Source organism: Protopterus annectens, chromosome 2.part1, assembly GCF_019279795.1.
Source record: "Protopterus annectens isolate FY-2018-M chromosome 2.part1, PAN1.0, whole genome shotgun sequence".
NCBI lineage: Eukaryota > Metazoa > Chordata > Ceratodontiformes > Protopteridae > Protopterus > Protopterus annectens.
The window spans coordinates 719,332,272-719,357,279 of record NC_056729.1 but is presented as its reverse complement, the minus strand read 5'-3'; the positions used below and the strand labels follow the sequence as shown (position 1 = coordinate 719,357,279).

Here is a 25,008-nt window from a genome sequence, read left to right as displayed (position 1 = left end):
CGTACCTAATACAACCTGGGCATTTCAACCCCACTCCAGACACCAGCTTACAAGCCAAGAAAGTGGAAAGTGTCACCGCTAAGCCATGAAAGGTGTGCAGTTTAAACTGCAGATTTTCTCTGAGTTCAGTTTATGCATGAGAGTCATGTGACTGTAGATTTTCAGACACTCCTGCAATTTAAAAAATGTACAGAGCTGGCAGACTGCATATGCCAACTACTACTGGTGCTGTGGGGTATCTCTTTGCTCTGCGAAAGCCATTTGTGAAGTCCAAACCTATGAACAATGCATAATTGTGCTGAAATATCAATAAAGAGTGCTGTATACAAGGCATTTATAACCACTGCCACAAGTTCTTCACTCTTTCCTGTTTGTTGAAAATTATATTACACTTCAGTGCTGTGTATGAATAGTTTTCAGGGTAACAATACAATTTAATCATAAGTCTGCAAGTGTCCAAGCAGCATCTGCAAAAATAATGCCATAGATAATAAACATTATACAATCCCATGGAACACAGACAGATTATTCAGACATTTGCTGCCATAAACTGCTCCTAGGTTGTCCATGTTAGAGTTGACTTTTTCCGCAGGAGCAGTAATGCTAACTTAGTTTAGCTTATTTTTCATCTTCACAAACCAGATGTGCTCTCTTCATTTAGATCGATTTATGGCTCATGATTTATAAGCATACCATTGCACTCAGGTCTGGGATAATATAACACAAATATAAAAAGCAGAAATTTTTATTGACCATATTTCTGATGTGGCACATTTGACAACATTAGACCATTACTATCATGTGTTAACACTGTTAGACATCAAAAACTGGAAACAGAATTGAAAATACATGTGCATATTTTATCAATATCAATATCAAAGATTTTATTTGTATGATGAACCATATAACATTACTTAAAAACATAGAATACAGAATCTACACATATAGGCCTAAAAAACTTCACGTTGTTCATACTGCACACACTTTAGACATATCAAATTCATATGAATATATTTTCAGATTTACTTGTTTATAAATATGTATTTACAGGCAAATCTAAGCAGAAAGAACAATACAAATTAAAACATAATGAAACATGTTTTAAGAGTCCTTAACAATTCACATAAGCATGTCATGCCTCAGCCAATTAACTTATGGGTTTAAGATCTGAAGTATTTTTTCAGCCAAAGTCAATATCACTTTACTAGGTGAGAACCATAAACTGAGCATTCTATGCGTTTATAAGAATGGATTCTCCTATGCATTTTACTGATGTTCTGCAAATGGGAAGACGATCTATGGTGAGAAGTAGTCTGGTTTTATGTAAAAAAGATGTAGAACCCAATTATATCCTGAAAGATTAATTAGCTTTTAAATTATCTACAATAATGAGGAAAAAATGGGAAGAACAGTTAATATATGTAACGGAAGTTTATAAAAATGGTGTGACTATGGTTTCATTCAGCATAGTAGGGAAAAAAAACAAGTACACATCCTAAGATATAGGAAAATATTTAAAGATGTGATTAAAACTATTGCCTACAGCTGTTGGCATGCAGATATAAAGCTTTGACTTTTATATAAATGATTTAAGATTGTCTACTGACATGCACACTTCAGGAGTTGGCAAAAGAGCAGGCAAGTGAGTTTATGGCTGATACTGATGTGTTCAACCAATAGAAACAGATGTAGCCTGATACACAGCAGTGTTGTCATAATGTGAACACTGGTGAAGTAGCAGGCAGTACTACTGACTAAAAAAGTCATGCACTGCAGAATGCATATGTCACTGGACATACCACTATGGGATCCTGGGCACATCAGACTGCCACATGGAGTAATGGGAAATAGGTCAAGTATGTCCCAGTGGGCAAACCACTGTGGGTTACTGTGCACATCAAGATGACACATGAGGTAACAGAAAAGCAAGTCAATCCAGTGTCACTGGGCATACCACTGTGGAATATTGTGCACATCAGCCTGCTGCATGGGGTATTAGGAAAACAGGTCAAGCAGGTGGCATTGGGCACACCACTGTTCATGGGTGTGTACTAGGCTAATTGCCCTGGAGCCTTTACAAGCCTAGCCCCCAAAAAATTGCCCAGCCACTGTGACACCCGATGTTAGTTCACAGTGCCCATAGTGGCTTAGGGTTACTATGCACACAAGACTGCCGCATGGGCTCAATGGAAAATAGGGCTCTACTGTGAGATACTGTGAACATCAGGAAGTCACATGGAGTCATGAGAAAGCAGGTCAAGCATGAATCACTACAACATATAGCACTGTGGTATCCTGTGCACATCAGACTCCCACATCGGGTAATGAAAAACAGGCCGAGCATGTGCCACTATGTGTCACTGGGCATAACACTGTGAGGGACTGTACAAATCAAACTGCCCACATGGGTAATAGGAAACTAGGGCCAAACATGAGTCTGGACATACCACTGTGGGACTGTGCAGATCAGACTGTCACATGACGACATGGGAAAGCAGGCCAAGCATGACTCACTATGACATATAGCACTGTGGTATCTTGTGCACATCAGACTCACACATGGGAGGGAATACCGGATGAGTAGGCTACATTTTATGATGGATCTTCTGCACCTGAGTACCAGATTTAAAAACTGGTCATCATTCCGTTTGTTACCAGTTTTAGTTCTTATATTAAGTTGTGGAACATAGTGGCTACTTGGATAAAAAAATCACTTATCATAGGCCGGCTTAAATAATCCAACTCAGATGTTTGCATGTGGGCCTTTTTAACCACTGCATTAAGGTCCTTCCTGTAAAATTTCCAATACTTTATGATAGTATGTGCCGACACTGAGATGTTACTAAATGTTTAATGTTTTGCTGAAACTGCTATATTACCACAGAAGACTCGAGACTGAACACTTTTGTTTAATAATCTCTGCAGTGTGCCATGAAAGAAACTGTCAAAGAAACTATGTTGTATTAAAATGACATATGTAAACAATGCAAGCAAGTAAAAGTTATGTGATCATCTTTATTCCTGAAGAAAAAGAAACAAACGTCCTCTATTTATAGAAACCTTTCTTGTTATATTGCATTTTCATGTCATATTACGCTTGAGTGGTTATAGTTTAAAAATGTTATGCTAAACATTACCATTCAGAGGCAGTCCTGTCAGGGCCGATGACAAGTTTAACGAGAAAAGATTTGAGACTTTTTGAGCAACTCTTTACACATTCCTTACAGATTAAGTAAAACAACTGTGCCCCAAGAAGCAATTCAGAAAACTGTTTGCAAATGTATAAAACATATAATTTGTGAAAATATATTACTCTATAATGGGATGCTCTGTCATACATTCACCTTAAGACATAGTAAAATATTTAGATTTGGCACTCATTTCTGTGGAACACAGCACTATTAACTCAGTGATAAGATAAATAATGAAGACAAGTATTTCAGAAATTAATTCTCAATAATGACATTAAGTACATTTACTACAGTTTTGCAAAAATGCCCTTTTTAGTAGTGGAAGGTTTATTTTCTCAAACACTAAGTGAGTTTGTAATAACTAAGATGAAACATGTAGCATTTAAATGTTACTTTTGCATGTGAGGATGTGTTGCTTTAATTATATATCTCCAGACCCTTCAGAGTTTCTTGAGAGAAACCAGACTTTCATTGGTTCCTTTTTGCCCTTCATAGCAACAGGTCCTCGATATTCCAGGTGAAACTGTGGATCTGAATTTTCTGGACTCATCAAGCACCTATGCAAAAATGTATGCATATTAATGAAAACTTGATTATTTAAGTATAATAAAGACACATAAACTTTTTTAAAAACTCAGACGTTTTCTAATAATGGCTCATTCAGACTCGCATAGTTATACATACATACATACTGCATAACATTTTTAGATTCAGTGAAAAATTACTAGCAAATGCAGTATGCAATCAGAGTCCTTAGTTCATAAGACATCATGTGCAGGTAAGTACAGTTATACAGCTAGTCTCATAAGAAAGTACAACATAGTAATGATGAGGCATTCCTGGATGGACTAATGAAAACTATTTCGAAGCCACACTAAGAGAAAATCAGAAAATAATAGGTAAAAGTATTTAAGGCCATGAATCAAAAACCAGTGTTAATGAAATTTACTATTCAACCAACAGCAAAAGTTTTAAAAACGTTCACAAATGTAAACAACTGCTCATCTGCTATGCTAGACATCATAACGGCAATAAAGGTAGTTGATTATGATGTATATTTAGAAGATTAAAGTAGGTGTAGCTTCTGAATTCTTGCTATGTCTGTTCATTTATTGTAACGCCATCACATGGTTATAAAAAAAAAAAGATGTGTGTGGTGTATAAATAAATTAGCACCAGAACTCATCAGTGGTCAGGGATAGACCCCTTGCTGTTTTATTGCTTCAGATATCTATTTCTTAAAATATTCAAATACCTACTTCTTGAAATATGCAAAGGCTTAAATCTAGTACAGTAAAAAGATCACACTGCAATACATACATAGTACCCCAAATAATATGAAGACTATGTATATAATCTATGTCCTTATCTATCTATATAGATATATATTTATCGATCCTTATCTGCCTACAGACACACACACACACAGACACACACACGCACACACACACACACACACACACACACACACACACACACACACACACACACACACACATATGCATACATTGTATTTTTGGGGTGCCACAACTGGTTAAGTGGTTAGCTGATTAAGGCCAGCAATTGTCAAAATATTGAATACTGAGTATAAAGTAATTAGGATTGGGACTTAATACCAAAACCTATATGCGATGAAAGTTTCAGCATTGGGGTTAAGTGTTTATGTGTGATCTTATGTGTGTATATATGGTTTACCTTTACATGTGCGTATTGCACAAGGGCAAACAGCAAATTTCCGAAAGGCAGTTTCAAAGTTTGCAAACGCCAAACAGAAAAAGGTTTGAATGTGCAATGAGCAAATGCACAGTGAGATTCACTCATTGCACATTCCACATTCTGGGGCAGAGTGCACTATAGTGGGGATCGGGAAATGGTTCCTTTCCCCAATGTAGTGTGATCTCGGAGTTAGAATAATAAAGTAAGGGGGTGTGGGAGGTGCAGGGGGGGCTTCCCTCCCTGCTTTACAGTTTTTTTTTGTTCGACATTAATGTTCGAAAAACAGAGAATCTGCTTTTTGATTTGCTGTTTTTCGAACATTAAGGACTGTCGATGTTCTCACTTTCATGGTTTTGAGTCACTCATATGAGCACTCGAACCACTGTGATTCGAGTTTATGAAGTTAAACCTGTATATATATATATTTGCACATGTGCATAAGTATTTCGGGTAAGAGAAAGGAGTAAGGAAAGGTATACACATATTTGAAGAGTGTTTGTGTGTGCATATGTGTGTGTGTGTGTGTGTGTGTGTGTGTGTGTGTGTGTGTGCGCATGCCCTTTTCTCTTGTTTAGTAGTATTGTCAGAGAAAGGATGTTTACTATCCTAATGTGGATGTTTGGGGTTAGAGGCAGGGGGAGTATTAGGATTATCACACATGAGAAAGGTGGAACAGGAGGAAGATTTTTTTGGTGGGAGTTGACTGATCAGAAAAATAAATTATTTTCCTTTTTCCGTTGGTGATGAGATTCGTGTATGTATCAGTTTGGTGAAAGGTAAATTTGCATGTAAATTTCCAAAGAATCTTGATTTGTTTTAATGATTCTTTAATTGTTTGCAATGTGTGTGTGTGTGTGTATGTGTGTGTGTGTGTGTGTGTGTGTGTGTGTGTGTGTGTGTGTGTGTGTGTGTGTGTGTGTGTGTATTGAGGTCCTATCCTGAATAAGTGATCTACAATAGATCAAATATTCACTACACCAAAATCAGTAACATTGAAGTAAACCCTACTAATGAAACACAAAAACAAAAGTAATCTTAAAAACAAGTACAGCATCTGCTACACAACTGCTTGCTTAAATATAACAACTCTAAGAGCATGCACATCGGTGGGGAAAATGGGAAATCTTATACACCACTCCATAACTCAGCAGTGCAAGTTAATGAAACAGACACATTTATTTAGACTAACAGTGGCTGATGAACTGCAAACATTGATGCAACAAACTTTAATGTAATGCAGCAAATTTACTTGTCAACCAAATGCATCTCATCTATGTCAATGTTGACATATATGTATATTTTATATAGATAAAATGCAGAATGAATTATTGTCAGCCAAGTGAGTTGAACTAAGTGAATGTAACTGTATATGTAAGTAAAGTAAATATGGTACAGCTAATAGACATTCTATAAGAGCAACAAGAACCTTGAGGGCAACCCCTTCCCAGCAGGTGAAGAAAAAACAACCTATTAATTAGAATTAGAAGAGATGTTGAAGGCAGTTGGTAGGAAAAGTCTGTAGGTGACAGAGATGTTGGTCTGGAACAAGAAAGAGGATTAGCTGCTGCATGATGGCTCCCTGGTTAAACTCTCTGCCTTACAACTCCAGATTTTAAGGTTCACTCCTAATGTCTTGGCTGTGACTGTGTGGACTTTGCATGCTCTCCCTGTGTCAGCATGGTTTTGTCTGGTACTCTGGTTTTCTTTCTGAAACATGCTAGTACAGTCACTACTCTAAAGTGTCCATATAAATATTACATTTATTGATACTCCTACTACCATGATTACCAGATTACGTACCCTGGTAAAAGTGTATAAACCTGAGAGCTACTGCAGAAGATTACAATTCCGTAACTGTAAATGAGCTGCATCCTATATCAAAAAGATACAGGACTGATTCCTTCATTTGCCTGCTGTATAACTCTGAGGAAGTCAATTAACCAGACAATATTCCTATGCTCAACGTAACTCCATGTGGATTACTGTTGTACAACCCAGGTAGCAAATGCATATAAGTAAAATAGATACAGACTTCACAAGCAGCTGTGGAGACTATCCTTATTTATTTGTACTCCACTGCTTCTTGTTGTTAGCTTCCATATCATATAAATATGGAGCATTGTAACAGAATATAATGTCTCATCTTTGACCCCTTCTGAGCATGCAAAAGCATTAACAAGCTAGAAAACTTAGCCATTAAAACAAATACCTTTCTTGCAGATGACTTCAACAATCCAAACATAAACTGGCACAGAGATTTCTGGACTTTATAAATGCAATACACTTGACCAAACTGTTCCACTGCCCACCACAGCTGTCAGCCATCTTGCTCTCATTCTTACAAAACATCTTTATACTCTGCATCATTCCATCCTATTATCTCCTCCCTACTCATGTCTGATCATCTCTTTGTGCTGCCTTCTTGAAACCTGCATCATGACACCTATTCCTTTACTTACAGGAATTACTCCAAAATCATATACTATTTACTGATCTTATAGATAATGACAAACATTAACGCTTTTCCTCTCAGATGGTTGCATTGAGGCATCCACACACTGTGGAACTTCCATATCAACAAACTCTACAAAGAAAACAAAAATCTCCTGGCCACCAATAGCATATATACACTTCATCATCAAAAAAGAGATTTAAAACTGATAAAGCCCTCAAGCTTACCATTAGGAAATCCAATGCTGACTATGACCCTAGAACTGTAGTCAATTCAAAAGACACCCCCAGGGCTTTCTTCAGACATAATACAAATTAGAGGTAACCAAAATTCTGTCCTGAACATATCACTAATGATATCTCTTTTTCTAAGGACATTGCTAGTACTTACAGACTAATTACATTCCATCTGCACACCACCAACACATCCCATCTGCCATCTCATTCCCCCCTTAAACTCTCTCCTGAAACTGCCCTGAACCAAATATTTCTAGCACTTTTCAAAATTAAAAACACCAGATTGAGGGGTCATAATAACATCCCTTCTTTGGTACCCTTGCATAAATATAGTCCTGCTACTGGCCCTGGGAATTAAAGGTCTATTAATCTCAGTAAATTTATAATGTTCATAGGTTCATATGTAAGTACTAGGCAATCCATTTGCAGACAATTACAAACATAGCAAATAATCAATATTCAAGGTTCCCTCCAGCCTCATGGGGGCAAGATAAGCTATACTGCGGGAGAATATCAGGGTGCCAATCCAATTATCTAGATTTACCTTGCAGGTGACTAAGGTGCTATTCTGTTTGAGTTGTAGTAGAAGTTTCCTCCAGAGGTAGGGATATGCGTCTATCATGCCAACATGTATTATTTATCTGTTGATGGAGTTTTAGTTTGTTTAACTAGGTATTTAAGGAGCCAGTTGTTCTGAAGAAGAATACAAGGTCAAAGAGGACTGGATCTTTCATGGCTCAAAAGGCTAGACAAAGATCCAATAAAGGGATCTATAAGAGACTGATTAGAAAGAAAGGGCTGTCAGTCTGTGTCCCTAACTAAGACTTTTGAAGTTACTGACATTTTAAGACAGGAATTTCAAAGGTCTGTCAAGTTGAGTGATATAGTTAGAAAAATACTTTCCAAAGTGGGCATAATATTTAATAATTTCTCTGATAATAATGGGTTATGGAACATATTACAGCTGAAATTATAAACAACAATATAGGTGACCTTATAATCCCCATAAATAGCTTGTTGATTAGTTAACTGGCTTTCACTTCCTAATTTGTTTGTCAAGTTATTATTTAGTTCTGTATAGTCCTGTGAATTAGATTTGGTAGGACATGCTTTTATTGTTGCCTAGGCAGCCCCCCCTTCTCTTTATTAATTCATTTTCTGTTTGCTATCCACAAATATTATGCATCTTTAAGTCTATTTAAAACAGCAGGTTGTATCGTACTTCTATGACTCTCTCTCTGAGACCACTTAAGGCATTACAATAGTAGGAAGGCTGCTTGTCAACAGCTGAACAACTATTTTCAAGTAAGTGCTCATTTATGTGATTTGCTGACCTGCCAATGGCCTACTGGGGGTTTCATGTTTGAATTTTTTCATGAAACGTAAGTAATTAAATATTCAGTAAAATATATCCCCATAGTTTCAGCTACTGTTTTGTTGTGTGCATTAGTACAGGCAATCCTATCTATTAGGCAGTTTTATCGTTTCTTGTATGTGCAATTTATTCTGTTGGAAGGTTTCTTAATTAGGGATGGAAAGGTCTTGGCACCCAAATTCCATCCGGTCAGTATTAAAGTGTCCTGTATACAGCTGTTTGTTCCTTTTTTTAGCGTTCTTCATTTAATGAAATAAACTACATAAAACAGTAGTGACTTGTTCTACTATGGCCAATATTTATAGTCTTATGTCCTGCAAGATAATCTTTGCTGAAGATAAATTTTAGTTATGACATGGTAAAGGGTATTCTCCCTCCTGGCTGGAGGCTTCATTCTTTGCTCACTAACACCCTCCACAAATACATGTTTTCCTCCCCCTATTAATGCTAGAAATGGCTATTTACCAGTTTGTTGCTGGAAGATTTTCTCATAGATATGGCCCTCTTTTCTTTGTCCTGCCACCAGTTCTGCATTTTAATATATCATAATCAGCTTGTCCAACATCTGGAGCTCTGTACACCTTAGCCAAGATTGGCATCCTGATTGTCTCACCATTTTCAAGACAAGATACCAAAATTTGTTACTTTTTCTTCTCATCAAACTGTTAATCCTGATCAGACACTGCTACTCCTGCATTGCCTTTGTTCGCCCTATTTTTTTAATATCTTGAATCCAAATATCAGTATATTACATTTTTTATCCACTGTCTCCTGCTTTTTAGGTGGCTATATCTTTATGACCCATACAATAATGACAAGAAGCCGATCCATTTTGTACCTAGGCATCTGACATAAGAAAGCAAGAGTCTGCCTTCATTCACCATTTCCTCACTTGCTCCTTTGACTGCCTTCTGTACTTTTACACCACTCATGCAGTTTGTGCTCCCCCTGTTGTCTCAGAATGATAAGAATCATGGGAAATACAAAGCAACTGAGTCTTGTGACCAATCACTAATTGCCAATGCCCACCCTTATGCTTTAACACATTTTTCAAGGTGGGCTAAGCAGTCAAGTCAAGGGGGAATTTGTGAATACCCATCCAATCATCCAAATCCTGTTTGAAGGAAGGTAATATACCACACTGCTCAATTTGCAGTGGGAGTCTATTTTACATGTTGAGAAGGCACTTCATAATGAACTTATCTGACCACCATGTTTTATGCTAAATATTTAGACTCCTGCTTCTAGTAAAATGTTGCAGCTCTTAGACAATGTTAAATCATAAGTAGATGTAGATGTTAAACATTTTTTCTTTGATTTATATTTACTTTAATAAAAATTATCAGCTACTACTTTCTGCATGAAAAACAGAAATCTAAGTTCATATGCAGATTTCAGACACGTACACTTTGCTGGTTGTGAAAGTCATTTAAACATTTCGCACCTGTAGGTGTACTCTGATACATTAATCTTCCCCTTTTCTCCCGTAGTTTCAGTTCTGCTTGTTAGGTTAACAGTGTTCCCAAAAAGGCAATAGCGGGGCATTCGCTGACCAATAACACCTGTAACCACTTCCCCAGTGTGGATACCTATAGTTATCTGAAAAGAAAAAGAAAAACAGATTACAGCACTTTTGCATGTGACAACATGAGAACATGAAACTATATCATACATACATTCATCTTATCGTACCATCTGAATTATTTTAAAATTCATTTGATGAATGAAGAGAATGAGAGGGAGAGAAGGTTGGATGATGTGCGGATAGTGAATCATGAAGTACAATGGATTAGCAAGGAGGAAGTAAGGATAGCTATGAAGAGAATGAAGAATGGAAAGGCTGTTGGCCCAGATGACATACCTGTGGAAGCATGGAGGTGTTTAGGTGAAATGGCAGTGGAGTTTTTAACCAGATTGTTTAATGAAATCTTGGAAAGTGAGAGGATGCCTGAGGAATGGAGAAAAAGTGTTTTGGTACCGATTTTTAAGAATAAGGGTGATGTGCAGAGCTGTAGTAACTACAGAGGGATTAAATTGATCAGTCACAGCATGAAGTTATGGGAAAGAGTAGTGGAAGCTAGGTTAAGAAGGGATTTGATGATTAGTGAACAGCAGTATGGTTTCATGCCATTCGAGCACTACAGATGCGATGTTTGCTCTGAGATTGTTGATGGAGTGTACAGAGAATGTCAGAAGGAGTTGCATTGTGTTTTTGTAGACTTGGAGAAAGCATATGACAGGGTGCCTAGAGAGGAGTTGTGGTATTGTACGAGGAAGTCAGGAGTGTCAGAGAAGTATGTAAGAGTGGTACAGGATATGTACGAGGGTAGTGTGACAGCGGTGAGGTCTGCTGTGGGAGTGACGGATGCATTTAAGGTGGAGGTGGGATTACATCAAGGATCAGCTCTGAGCCCTTTCTTATTTGCAATGGTTATGGACAGGTTGACAGACGAGATCAGACAGGAGTCCCCATGGACTATGATGTTTGCAGATGACATTGTGTGTGATCTGTAGTGAGAGTAGGGAACAGGTGGAGGAGACCCTGGAGAGATGGAGATATGCTCTAGAGAGAAGAGGAATGAAGGTCAGCAGGACTAAGACAGAATATATGTGTGTGAATGAGAGGGAGGATAGCGGAATGGTGAGGATGCAAGGAGTAGAGGTGGCGAAGGTGGATGAGTTTAAATACTTGGGGTCAATAGTTCAGAGTAATGATGAGTGTGGAAGAGAGGTGAAGAAAAGAGTACAGGCAGGATGGAGTGGGTGGAGAAGAGTGTCAGGAGTGATTTGTGACAGACAAGTACCTGTAAGAGTGAAAGGGAAGGTCTACAAGAGGGTAGTGAGACCAGTTATGTTATATGGGTTGGAGACAGTGGCACTGACAAAAAGGCAGGAGTTTGAGCTGGATGTGGCAGAGTTAAAGATGTTAAGATTTGCACTGGGTGTGACAAGGGTGGACAGGATTAGGAATAAGTACATTAGAGGGTCAGCCCAGGTTGGAAGGTTTGGGGACAAAGCTAGAGAGGCAAGATTACGTTGGTTTGGACATGTGCTGAGAAGGCATGCAGAGTATATTGGGAAAAAGATGCTACGGATGAAGCTACCAGGTAACAGAAAAAGAGGAAGGCCTAAGATAAGGTTTATGGATGTGGTGAGAGAGGACATGCAGGTGGTTGGTGTGACACAGCAAGATGCAGAGGACAGGAAGAAATGGAAACAGGTGATCCACTGTGGTGACCCCTAACGGGAACAGCCGAAAGAAGATAATGATTTAGATATACATTTTGTCACAGTTGTACATCATGGTAAGCATCCTTTAACCACATTTTTTAACTCACTCATGGCTATAGCACCTTTTTGTATACTTCTAGTTAACTCCCATTGCTCCTTACTGTCCAGATCTTTTTCTGATCTGGCGTCTTTAACTAAGCGAATTACCAGTTTATAATAAGCGATATCAGAAGGGGCAAGGATTTATTAACAAAATGACACTAAGACTAAATTTAGGATGTCCTGCAGTGGAGAAATTGATCACTGTTTGCAACTTATTATTCATATGTTTATATTTATGATCATATTGTCTTAATTGAGAGACCTACATGCTATTGAGGGATATTATGTGAAACACCATGGTGAGAGGCAGGAAAATTCATTGTCAGTGTCCATTTGTATCACACTAGACTTGCGATGTTGCTAGTTGTCTCTTATTAATTATGAAAATAAACAATATTTATGTACTTAGTAGTTCAAAAACCAAGGAACTTACAAACTGCTACAAGATATTAGGTGAAACCTTAGAAGTTGTTGAACAAAACTGTCTTTGATATTTGTACTTTAAGTTTAGAGATATTCAGTGTTATTTATATTGCTTATTATACAATCAAGTATAGATTTTCATATTTTTTTAAATGCCTAAATAAACATGCAGTCAAGAGATGAATTTCTTGCTGTCATGTGAAAACATGTTTGGTTAAGCAAAGTGTTCCATAGTCTATCTATGTTGTTTATTTTCCAAGGTAAGACAATTTGTTTGTGAAAGCTTTGCAAAAACACATTTTTGTGGTCTGTGTGAATTAATTATATATTATTGTAATTATGGAAACACTATGAATGGACTGACTGTTAACACCACAAAGAACACTTCTTACTGATAATATTGCTATCTGTACAGTTTAATAGCTTTTATTTACAAAATATTCACATTTGTTTATCTTATGCTTTTAACATTACATTTTTCAAAAAATGTTCTGTAGTGCAGGGATGTGTTTAGGCTGCTAGAGCTGTGACATTCCACACCACATGCATGTTAATGAGTTAAGAATGCTGTCATTTTAGAACACCAAACTTATGGAGTGGGTACTTCTTGAAAGTCTGAGCCTTATCTGAAATACTAAAAGTGGGCATTTAAGTACAATTAGGGGAAATGCTACTAATGCTGCAAGTGCAGTATGTCACAGTATTTGCCCTTTTCCAAAGTACAACAATCTTAGTAATACTATATAGTAGCAGCAGAGTTATGTAACATAAAGCTCCCCATGTCAGGGGTGCATGGAAGGTGAGCACCCATGCAAGAATACATTAAAGGTTAGTAGTGAGTTTCACAATTTGCATTTTTTTCTTCTCAAGAGTTAAAGATCAAAGTGTCATGACTTGCAATCTCATGTCTCACAATTCTAATAGGGAAATTTATGGAATACTAGGATACAATCTGAAACTGTAGCAGGGTAATCCAAACAATAATATAAGGAAATAAATACTTATGAAAACAAGGGACAGCTCTTGAAAGTCTTCTTGTGGAATTAGGAGAGCAAATGCAGCATAGTTCTTAACCTTCTGAAAAAAGTGTCAGAGTATCTGGTTAAATTCAGGGAGCCCTATTTTAGCATAATTTATCTGTACACATAAATGAGGTAGTCAAGGTTACAGAGAAAAGTAGGACACAGTTGTTTGTCTTTTCGGCTTTTCCCGGTTAGGGGTAGCCAAAGCGGAACTCCGGTCTGCTAATGATTGGCAGTCAATTTTTTTATGCTGCCGAGTTGCCAGCCTGATGCCCAACCTTCAGCGAAGGCACGATCATTCACGCATGTCTTTTGGAGGCCACTCAACCACGGGGAGGACATGCAGACTCCGCACAGAAGGCACTCCAGCCGAGAATCAAACAGGAGAACCTCTTGCTGTGAGGCAACAATGCTACCGCTGTACCACCGCGGATAAAAGTAGGACAAAGTAGGACACAGTACATTTCACTTTTATTTTACTATAGTGTATTATATCTACATTTATAATAGCATAAATGTTACTATCCCAACCAAAACACTTCCCTTACAATACATAAAGCAAAATCCCACTGCATTACCAGAAAATGCTCTGGGTCTGTCATGCTCATTAGTATGAAAACCTTCAGCTCATGGTACCCTCTTTTTGTAGTCTATGTCTTTAGAAAGACAATGAACAAAAAATATTTGTTTATAGAGAAGTATGTGCATTCAGAAATTGTTCTGATACTGTGATTAAAATACACTAGGAAAGTATGTCTTAATCTGAGACATTTTTTGCTTTTTGCAGATTTTTGTGCACATTGCTAATAAGACAGAGCATCTTGTTTTGGGGATTGTATTGGAAGATTTCTAGTGATATTGCTGTGAGACAGAATAATGTGCTGGAGTTTTTGGGAGTTCTGATTATTGACAGTCTAGTAACAAGTTGTATTTTGATTGGGTGCTTCAGTTTTCTGGTGTATCATATATTGCGTTGCTTTGTGCATTGTGGTTGTGATACCATAGAGTAGCTGGTTAGTGCTTTACAGTAGTTACCCTTAGTGTGTGCGGACAAGGTTGTAGTGTGCTTGGCTAATAACTACCATGCTTGTTAAGCATTTCCATTTTGCTATGTGGCTGAAAGTTGCATATATTTCTGCACAACTGCTGTAAGTTGCAATTCCCACATTTTATTGCTACAGTTTAGCTGTAGATTGAGTGCATCTGCACTGGGTCACAATTAGTTGCATGTTGAAATCACAGTGCTGCTGTGAGTGGATGTTGGTAATAATTTGTTGGCCAACCTGCAGCTGATAAGCAGTGATACTTCTCTAGTAACTCAATTCTAGGGTTGCTGATTGTGAAAAGTCTGATGGTATTGTTTACTTTGTGACATGATTGAACTGGGCTTAATCCATGATTCTATCATAGCAACAATGACTGGTTTATGCATATTCCCAAGCTCTGAGTGCAGCATACAAACTTGTCATGTTGTCAGCAATGAAAGCTGCAGCTTTTTCAATTTGTGAGTACTGAAAGAGCAACATGGGGTCCAAGATTCAATTCAACATCTTCTACTAAAAGCAGGATAAGCAGTTAATGAACATCAAATTCTTTAGGGATGTTAGTGGAGTAACCAGTTTTTTGTTAGTAGCACATTCACAATTTCCTCAGCAAACATTTTTAGGCAATATGGAAGTTACATGACTTTCAGCATTTAAAGTACTTAGCATCAAAATAACAAAAAATATCATTTGACAAGTATGTTTATTCTTAAGTAGCTGAATAGTATTTAGTGTTGTAGCCCAAGCTACTGTACATTTGTACGATAGGAAGGACGACTGCTCAGCTGAAATAGTAACAAAAATAAGATGAAAATGGTGGATGACTGCCATTGTGTTTAGTTCAAATGGGGAAGGACAGCTGGAGAAGTGATTAGCTAAAATAAGCTCAGAAATAAAAGTGTACATGACCTTAAAATGGGTAGGTGAGCATGCCTTCTTCCATTCTTTCTCTCTATCTTTAGCAAGAGTAGACAGGCACTGGAGACAAGGATTTTAAAGTATCTCACTACTAGGTCCATTATCAGGAGTACTCAGTGCAATATAAATACCAACCATAATACTATTAGGCAGTTTAAGCCAGAGTCCATGAGTGAGGTATACTCACGAGATATTAGACTGCTGAAAAAATAAAAACAAACAATCCAGTGCAATGGTCATTGAGACAGAAAGACACTATATCAGAAATAGCACTAGAAGTGTCAGACTATATTACTGTGACATCATAGGTAAAAAATGCATGCATTATATCATGTGATACATGAGAAGTCCTTCTTAGGGTCTGGCATAAAGGAGCCGTGGATAGTCTCAGGAACTGCTTTGAAACCACAAACTGGGATGTCTTCAGGGAAGCAGCCATGGGGCACAATCTAGTGAACATAGATGAATGTACTGAGACAACTATGGCTCATATATCCAAATGCATGGAGGATGTAATGAACATCAAAAATATTAAATTAAGAGCCAACCAAAAGCCATGGCTAAACAGCAAGGTGTACGAGTTGCTGAGGACAAGAAACACTACTTTTTGGGTAAAGGATAAGAAGGGTCTAAGCGTGGCAAGGGCTAATCTAAAAAAAGGTATCAAGGAGGCCAAGAGGGAGCATGGAAAAAGGATACAAGGATGCTTCGAGAAGCCTGTGACATGGTATTCAACAGCTAACTGACTACAAGACCAAGTCAGTTCAGTGCGATGATAGCAGTGAATTTCTGGACAATGGCAGGTTTGAAGAGAAAAACAACCTGGAGGCTGTAAAGCTTCTCAATGACTAAAAGGAGGCAGCCCTTAACTTCAGTGCTGTGGATGTAAGGAACCAATTGAGAAAAGTGAACCCTGGAAGACTGCTGGCCCTGATAACATTCTGGGGAAAGTACTGAAAGGTTGTGCAGACCAACTGAGCATAGTCCTGACGGACATCTTCAATAATTCACTTGTCCAGGAAAAAGTACCAGCATACTTCAAAGTTACCAACATAATCCCTCTGCCCAAAAAAAACAACCCCACCTGCCTAAATGATTACAGGCCAGTAGCCCTTACATCAAATGTAATGAAATGCTTCAAAAGACTGGTTAAAAGGCATTTGTCTACAGTACAACCCCAATCCTTTGACCCATTGCAGTTTGACTACTGGGCAAACAGACCAACTGCTGATGCCATTTTGGTGGTACTTCACCTCACATTGGAGCATCTTGAAGAGAAGAACAACTAAGCCAGGCTGTTCATAAATTTCAGCTCAGCATTCAATACTGCGATTCCAATACAACTTATAGAAAAGCTAATCAAACATAGCATAAATAAAGAACTGTGCAACTGGATCCTCAATTTACTGAATGGAAGACCATAAAGGACCTGTGCTGGTAACATCACTTCAGGGAGTATTACAATCAACACCAGAGAACCCCAGGGCTGTGTGCTGAGTCCTCGACTGTTCACAGTCCTTACCCACAACTGCTCTGTGAAAGCTGGAAAATACCACATCATCAAATTTGCAGATGACACCACAATGGTGGGACTCATAAGTGGTGATGACAAGAGTGGGTATAGGAATGAGGTCAACTCCCTGACTGAATGGTGCAATAACACCAATTTGGACCTGAATGTCAATAAAACAAAACGATAAATTACTGACTTCAGAAATAGCTCTGTCATGCACCTGCCCTCAAGATCAATGGTGAAGAAGTGGAGAGAGTCCAAACTACAAAGTTCCTGGGGGTACATATATCAGAGGATCTTTCTTGGAGTACAAAGACAGACCAGCTAATTAACAAAGCCCACCAGTGACTACACTTCCTAAGAAGGTTGGAAAAGCAAAGCTCCCTATGAATGCTCTAAATACCTTCTACAGAGGAGCCATTGAGAGCATTATCACCAGCAACTGCACTCTACAGCTCAGTAACTGCACAATGGCCGAAAGGAAGAAGCTGCAAAAAATAATATGAACAGCAGAAAAGATCGTGGGCACTAGTCTTCCTACCTTACAGGAGCTCTTTGAACTGAGATGTAAAAAGAGGTCCCGCAAAATACTAATTGACACTTCTCATCCAGCATGTGGTTGGTTCACTAAACTTGTGTCTGGTAGAAGGTTATGGAGTATCCGCTGCAGGACCTCCAGATTCATGAACATTTTTGTATCCAACTGCAATAATTAATTAATGCAGGCATAAATCTGGATGTATCAAAGATATAGTAGATTGTTACACTTCCATTATTTTTCTTTTTTTCCCATACAGTAATTCTATTTATTGCATACTAAAATTAATATATTCTCATTTAAGTGCAATTCCAGTCACTTCCTTATGTGCAATATCACCCATTCTCACCTCTGTGTACAGTGTACTTTTCTTTTCATGTGCTAATTATCTAGTAGTCAGTGATGTCCAATGTAATAAATAGTGTACAAGCATGTGTGACAGCTATTTACATATTTAGTTTTGTACTATAGTTGTTGTTTATTCTTTAATACCTATCATGTCTGTCTTTTTGTGTGTGTTTTTCCTCCTGTAAAAGAGCTGACACTCGAAATTTCATTTAGGTAGCACTTGTGTTTCCTAAATGACAATAAAGTTTCTTTGAATCTTTGAATCTTTGCATTTGGTAAGTGTTGGGATTTACTTTTATCCTCCATTTATATATTACAGAATTTTTCTACCTCCTCTATTAATCAGGTGCACACACCAGTGGCCACTCCACAAGCTGGCAAGACATAGAAGACTAAAGGGAGATGAGGATACCCCTTCTCATACCTGTCTGTGCCCAGAAAAAAGAATCAAGGACAATGCATCTGAAAATTAGGGATGTCTGGGTAAAATCAGATAATCTAATTAGAATACATCATGCATATTTATAGATGAGATAGTCAGAGTTACAAAGACAAGTGGGGAATTGATAAGTTTTACTTTTATTTTATTATAACTTCTTATACATACATTTACAATACCATAAATGTAACTGTCCCAAATAGAAATGTCCCCTTGGAGCAAAGAAAGCAAAACCATACTGCAATATTATAAAATGTCCTACACAAAAAAATGCTCTTTATAAAATAGTGTTTCTATCAAAAGTAGTACAGTACACATACTGGTAACACATACATTTGTTATCTTGCCATAACATTACAAGTCGATCTGAAGCAATCAGCTGATGCTTGCTTTATTTATTTGTTTGTTTGTTTATTTATTTATGTATGTCATTTTTTAACTGTGGTGGAGGGCTAGTCCTCAGACACTTTTGGGCCCACAGGTCAACAACGGTGGTAGCAGTGTAAAATATTGTAACAAATAGCAAAATATTCAAGAACTTCTATGATGATAACCAAATGCCAGTTAAAGCAGGTTACAAAACATGTATAGATATGCAGATATTCACATTCTCCAAATCTGGTATATAAGATGACAGCTACAGCACAGACGCAAACAAATATGAAACTATTTTGAACATGATATTATAATATGCACATGTAGGAAGTTAATTTGAATAATATGATATGATAGCATATATAGAGACAATGGTAACATTTTTATTTACACATTATACATGGTGTGAACAGAGCTCTAGGACAAACTTTATTTACTATGATAGCCTGTACATGTTTCTTTAGTTTCCTCACTGCTTGATGTGATATATGCTTAGACTACCTTTTTCCTGTAACAGCATTATACTTTTTTGAACAAGTTCTTTTTCAGTATATCTTTGAAACCATCTAGTATGCCTTTTTGTCAGGTTTCAAATGGCAGATGACTCCATACTGCTGAGACAATTTAGAGAAGACACTTTCAGTAGTACTGTTTTTTTTAATCTGAGTCTAACAAGGGATATGACATTAAATGCATCATCTGTTAGGAATTAATTTTGTTGTCTGGTTTGTAGTTTGTGCATCAGGGGTAGGCAGTCTCCTTTACTGAGGATTTTGAGAATTAAACAGGAAAAAGAAATGTCCTTTCATGATTAGTAGCCATTTGCAGTGTTCCAACAGGTGGCACTGCTGGGTTCATTGGTCAGCGAAGAGAGTGAATCTGCTTATTTTGTAAATTGCTGTTTGCAGTTTTCGAGTATTTGTACTAGAGTGGAATGTTGTTAAAGGAAGTCCATATTCAATTCATTTGGGTATTTATACATTTTTGGCTAAGGCTTTGTGGGTTGTTGGAATATGCAGATTGATGATTTTATAGCAGAGTTTGAGTTGAGTTAGGGTTTTGGTAATAGTGTTGTCTGAAGAAAAGTAAGGTGCCCAGATTATGTCCTAGATACTTTTGTTCCAGTAACAAGGGCACAACATTGCCGTTTAGGTCAACACAAGTAGAGGTTATTTTTACTTAACAACTACTACTGAGTAGCAAAGAAAGGAATACTCCACCCTGAAACTCCAAATAATTAAAACATATGTTTCTACTGATCTTATTTACAACATAAAAAGCAAAAATTGCACTGCAATGTAAGAAAATGCCCTGTATAAAAATGCTCTACATAAAAAATATTTTGATCAAAACTGTTATGGCAACTAACTACATTGGCAAAATAAGTTACAAGTCAAATTGAAACAGTCAGCTGTTACTTAATAACTACTGTTCTTTGGCATGGTCATGCACAACAGGAAAGAAGAACTCCTATCTTTACTACTTTGTGCCACCAGTGAAGTCCCTCAAGTTTTTGTCCTTGGGCCATTCATTTTTCATATAGCATTAGCATTACCTTCTCAGATTTGTTACTCACTAAATATGCACATAACTACAGACTTGGTAGCATAGTCCTTTGTTTTTAAATATGTCCTCTTCATCTTTAACATGTACTGCTACAGACATAAAATATATGCCTACTGCTACCATTCTGAACATATTTGTAAGGAGTCAGTAAATAGCTCAGTTCACTACAATGGTGTAATTTCTCCTGTTTTTGTTTATCCTATAAGCATTGATGTGCAATGACATCCACCAGACTTCTGCAGCCAATCATGCAGCCCTGTAAAATCTATCCCTGCCTTGCCATATGGTGGCAAGTACAACACTGCATCACATATCAGGTGGCCAGAGGTACAACAGTAAATAATCCCCGCAGAAGGTCAGTATTCCACTTTACACACATTCTTCACCGTAAGTCTAAAACAGTGTAAGGCATTCCCTTGAACCCTGACTCTCGATGGTACTGACTGATGCTTTATATCTGCAGTTCTTGCTTACTACTCTTAAATCTCAGGCATTTAAACTTATTTATACATTCATTTGTTTATTTGTTTGTTTGTCTTTGTTAACCAAGGTAGAGCATTGATCTGTGTGGACTTTTCGGACTTAGCCCTGGAGTACTGTCTGGTTAAGTGATCTGCTCAGAGTCACACATTTGGGCAAATGGATGCTAAGGGAGTCAAATCCTGGCCACAGGAGGCAGCTGTGTTTTGTAACTTATTCATTTGTTAATTGTGTACGTGAACTGGAAATCATGTACCCTTTTTCAGCCTCTACATGTGCCACATGTGCTAAGGTAAATGAAACATATAAATGACACTATACAGCACCCGTCAACAGCATTTTTTTTTGTGAGGTTGGAAGAAACTGGAATACTCTGAGAAAACCTTCATATATACAGACAGAACAACATTCAATAGTTTGCCACTCCACCCGACCAACATGACCTGATACACTTCATGAATTATATCCTTGTTTATACCTCATATACTTTATTGCCTTATTTTACGGTGCCTTGTGGTTTTTGAAGAGCAGTTTGTTTACTTACTTATTTTTTTTATTTATTGCTTATTGACTGAATTAGTACCACTAAGCCAGTGGCCTCTTTTCAGGGAAGACCTAAGAAAAACTTAGCCAGTGCACTAGGAAATTCCTCTATACTGCTGTCCCAGGTACTTCATTTAGTATGTGTCCTGCTGCCTTTCACAGTTACAAGGAATCTTAGACTGCTATTTTTAGATTATGTATTGCTTAAGTTCCAGATCCCCTGACAAGTTGTACAAGGAGAATATAATATGCATTATATCTGATCGGAAGAAAGTGAACAAATGTCACAAACGACACCATCTATATATTCTTAGTTGTGTAACCTGAGAATCAGATGTGTGCCACTGGAAGAATGATGAGACCCTGCAAACAGAAAGCAGCTCTCCTTCAACAAATTCACGAGAGGGAGAAGGAGGAGTCTGGAAATACCTTATGTCCTCCCTCCACACCTGACACAGCAAACAACCTAAAATCTCACATGAAATATAAAATACATTAGTAAAATCCTGCCATAATGTTCGGGACTATTCTGTTACAGAAAATATGTATTTAGGGGGTTAGGGTGCTCCTTTAAATATCCGTGAGCCAATTCCATTAGGATTTCTTTAATTTCTAGAGAGTCTCAGAAACAAAAACCCAGTTGTTTAGTAATATACCTTCTGGACTCCAATAAGCAATCTCTGACCTGAAAGGCAACAACAATCTTAACACTCCAAAGGAAGGCTCGGTGGGGGAGGAAAGAGAGAGTGGAGCTTGTTTGGTGTCAGATGATCAGTCAGTGGGGAAGAAGATAAAAATGAATATAGGGTTACTCAAAGAGCACTGCAGATAAACACTATATGATATTATATTTCACAAAGCACTACTATGGAAGGGAATAACTCTAGTTCTCATTCAGTTATTTTATCTGGAGGCCTTATATGCAAAAATGGGAAAAAGGAGTTGTGGAGGAATGGATGGATGGATGGATGGATGGATGGATGGATGGATGGATGGATGGATGGAATGATGTAGCATGGATAGTAAATGCAATAACAGGAAGCTGGTATAGTTCTGTTGTTACCATGCACTATAAAATGTGCAAGGTTTTTGTTCATGGTACTGGTATAAAATGTAGTCAAGGGGGCAGAGCCTAGATGGCAAACAGATAAGCAGCATTTTAGAGCTCTGAAAAACAGTACTAGAAAACAGGGAAAATTATTTTCATTAACCAGAAATAAAAAAAAAATATTAAGGAACTTAAGAACTACAACTCTACCAAATTTCAAGAAATATTATTGAGTTTTTCCTGTCAAAATATTCTGGAGAACAACACAGCTGTTTGGTAATGGCCAGTTTAAAGAAATCTCACTCAGAAACCACACTGAAGAAGGAGATACAAGTGATGTCTTCCACATTACACGAACTGTCATTGAAAATAGATAGATTCACTGATAGACTGGAAAGTCTCAAGGAAAACTGCCAAAAGCAAACAGATGTACTAAAAGAAATACTGCAGCAACAACAAAGTAAATTACTTGATATGGAGACATCACTAAATGACATTAAAGGAAGACTCAAAGAAGAGGAAAATCAGACAGAATTCTTACTTCACCAAATAACTGGCTACTTAATAAAGTGGATGATTTAGAGAATAGGGAGAGGAGAACTAATATAAGAATACTTCGCCTTCCAGAAAAAACTGAGGGAGAAGACATCATCACCTTTTTGAATTCCTGGCTTCTTGAAGTGCTTGATTAAAAAGACGGATTATCAAATGGAATAGAAAGAGCTCACAGAGCCATAGAAAAAGCTATACTCTCTTCACCTAATGCACCACCAAGATCAATTGTGGTAAAGTTCCTGTCCTTCTTGGATAAAGAGCTCATTTTAAAAACAGCCTGGAGAAAAAGTCTCATAACATATAAACATAGTCAGATCAGATTTGACAATGATTATTCTGCAAAAGTGTTAGAAACAAGGAAAAAAACTTGGCCATTAGTGAAACTTCTCAAACAAAATAAAATAAAAGCGCAGATGGTATATCCTGTAGAATCAGACTTTTCTATTCAAATGACTTGAGAACCTTAAACAATATTGAAGAAGCTTCTACCTTCATCAAGAATAATAATATCATCACAATTCCTGAAGAAATGGACTGGACTGTTTCCACCAACTTGAAAAGATCTACAGAAAAAAATACTTGGTCTGATGTAAGGAAAAAGAAACAAAGAACTGATTCTCAAACTACACAATCTTCCAAATCTCTCAAAGAATCAACAAAGATATAGATTTCTGGACTTTACCTCAAAATGTATGTATTTTATCTATTATATTGCCTGGTACTTTTCCGTTATCAGGGCAACACTTGTAAAGAGTGCTGCACTGACGACGTCATTGTGTGATGGTGTATACTGAGTGACTTCCGGGCTCTCAGTGATTTAACAGAAGATCAAACTAAACTTTAAGATGAAAATCAGGAAACCTTTAAAAGTCTGTATTACAACATACTGTTAAAGAAAATGTGTACGCATCATCACTGCTGTTAAGCAACTGTGATGGCAGTGTCAGTGAAAAAGTCCCAGCCCAAATTTAGGCAAAAAATACGGGTTGTAATGTAATTGTGTAAAATGCTTTCTATGCATGATGGAAATGGAACATCCGCTCATGTCAGGCTTTCTTCTGCAAAAAAATAAATGAATAAAAAAATCTGAGGAACATTAGGAACTGCGGTCTCATGGGCTTCAGACACATTGTCCCATCTGCATGCTACTATTTTCAATTTTCTTGTCTCTCATGGAAGTGTGTCCCGGACAACTCTTTGCCTATCAGTCAAGACATGCTACAAATTAAAACAATCAAGTGCAGGCTCCAGTGAGACTCCTGTGACACTCATTCAGCAACACTTGAGGGCATCATTGCGGGCCAGTTTACACTGGGGTGTACTGTCTGCTACACCTTCAGAAGTGAAAATAATTCCACTTAAGCAACCGCTAGTGCTCTGTTTGTTGACAGTATGTGCATTTACGCTTTAAAAACAGAAAGTACAGCGTATAAAGTGCAATTCTTTCAGGGAGGGGGATTACTAACACTCACAAAGGGAGAGCAAGCCTTTTGTAGGTATTCCAACACAAAACATTCACTGTGAAATCATTGCGAGCGCGTTTTAACATTCTAACAACTCTTTACAAGTGTTGCCCCGATAACGGAAAAGTACCTATTGCCTATTATACTATGAAACATTTACACTTTTTCTTAAACTTATACTTTATGCAACATACTCATCACAAGTCTAGTGGTTGTGTCTGATAATGTTAAATGGTTTTATAACTTAGAGTGACTTCTAAAAATATGGTTACATCTCATTCATAGGCGGTGAGGAAAACCAGATTCAAATGTTATCTTTCACTTTAGTATAATTAGTTATTATAGCAATAACCCATGCCTGGGTGTGGGTAATGCTGGATTTACCCACGGTTGGTGTGATTTGGTCATGAGGTCAAAGCCCGAGTGGCCAA

The 25,008-nt window shown here is 37.5% G+C and overlaps 1 protein-coding gene across 1 annotated transcript in view; it reads right to left on the bottom strand.

Moving 5' to 3' along the window:
- Window positions 1–729: 729 nt before the first annotated feature.
- GUCY1B1 (guanylate cyclase 1 soluble subunit beta 1) overlaps window positions 730–25,008 on the bottom strand; it is a 1,108,262-nt gene continuing 1,083,983 nt past the window's right edge. The window contains exons 12-13 of the mRNA XM_044062441.1: window positions 10,415–10,569; window positions 730–3,748 (exon numbers count right to left, since the gene is read on the bottom strand). Coding sequence (XP_043918376.1) covers window positions 3,613–3,748; window positions 10,415–10,569 — 291 coding nt within the window. The 3' untranslated portion in view covers window positions 730–3,612. The remainder of the gene's footprint in view (window positions 3,749–10,414; window positions 10,570–25,008) is intronic.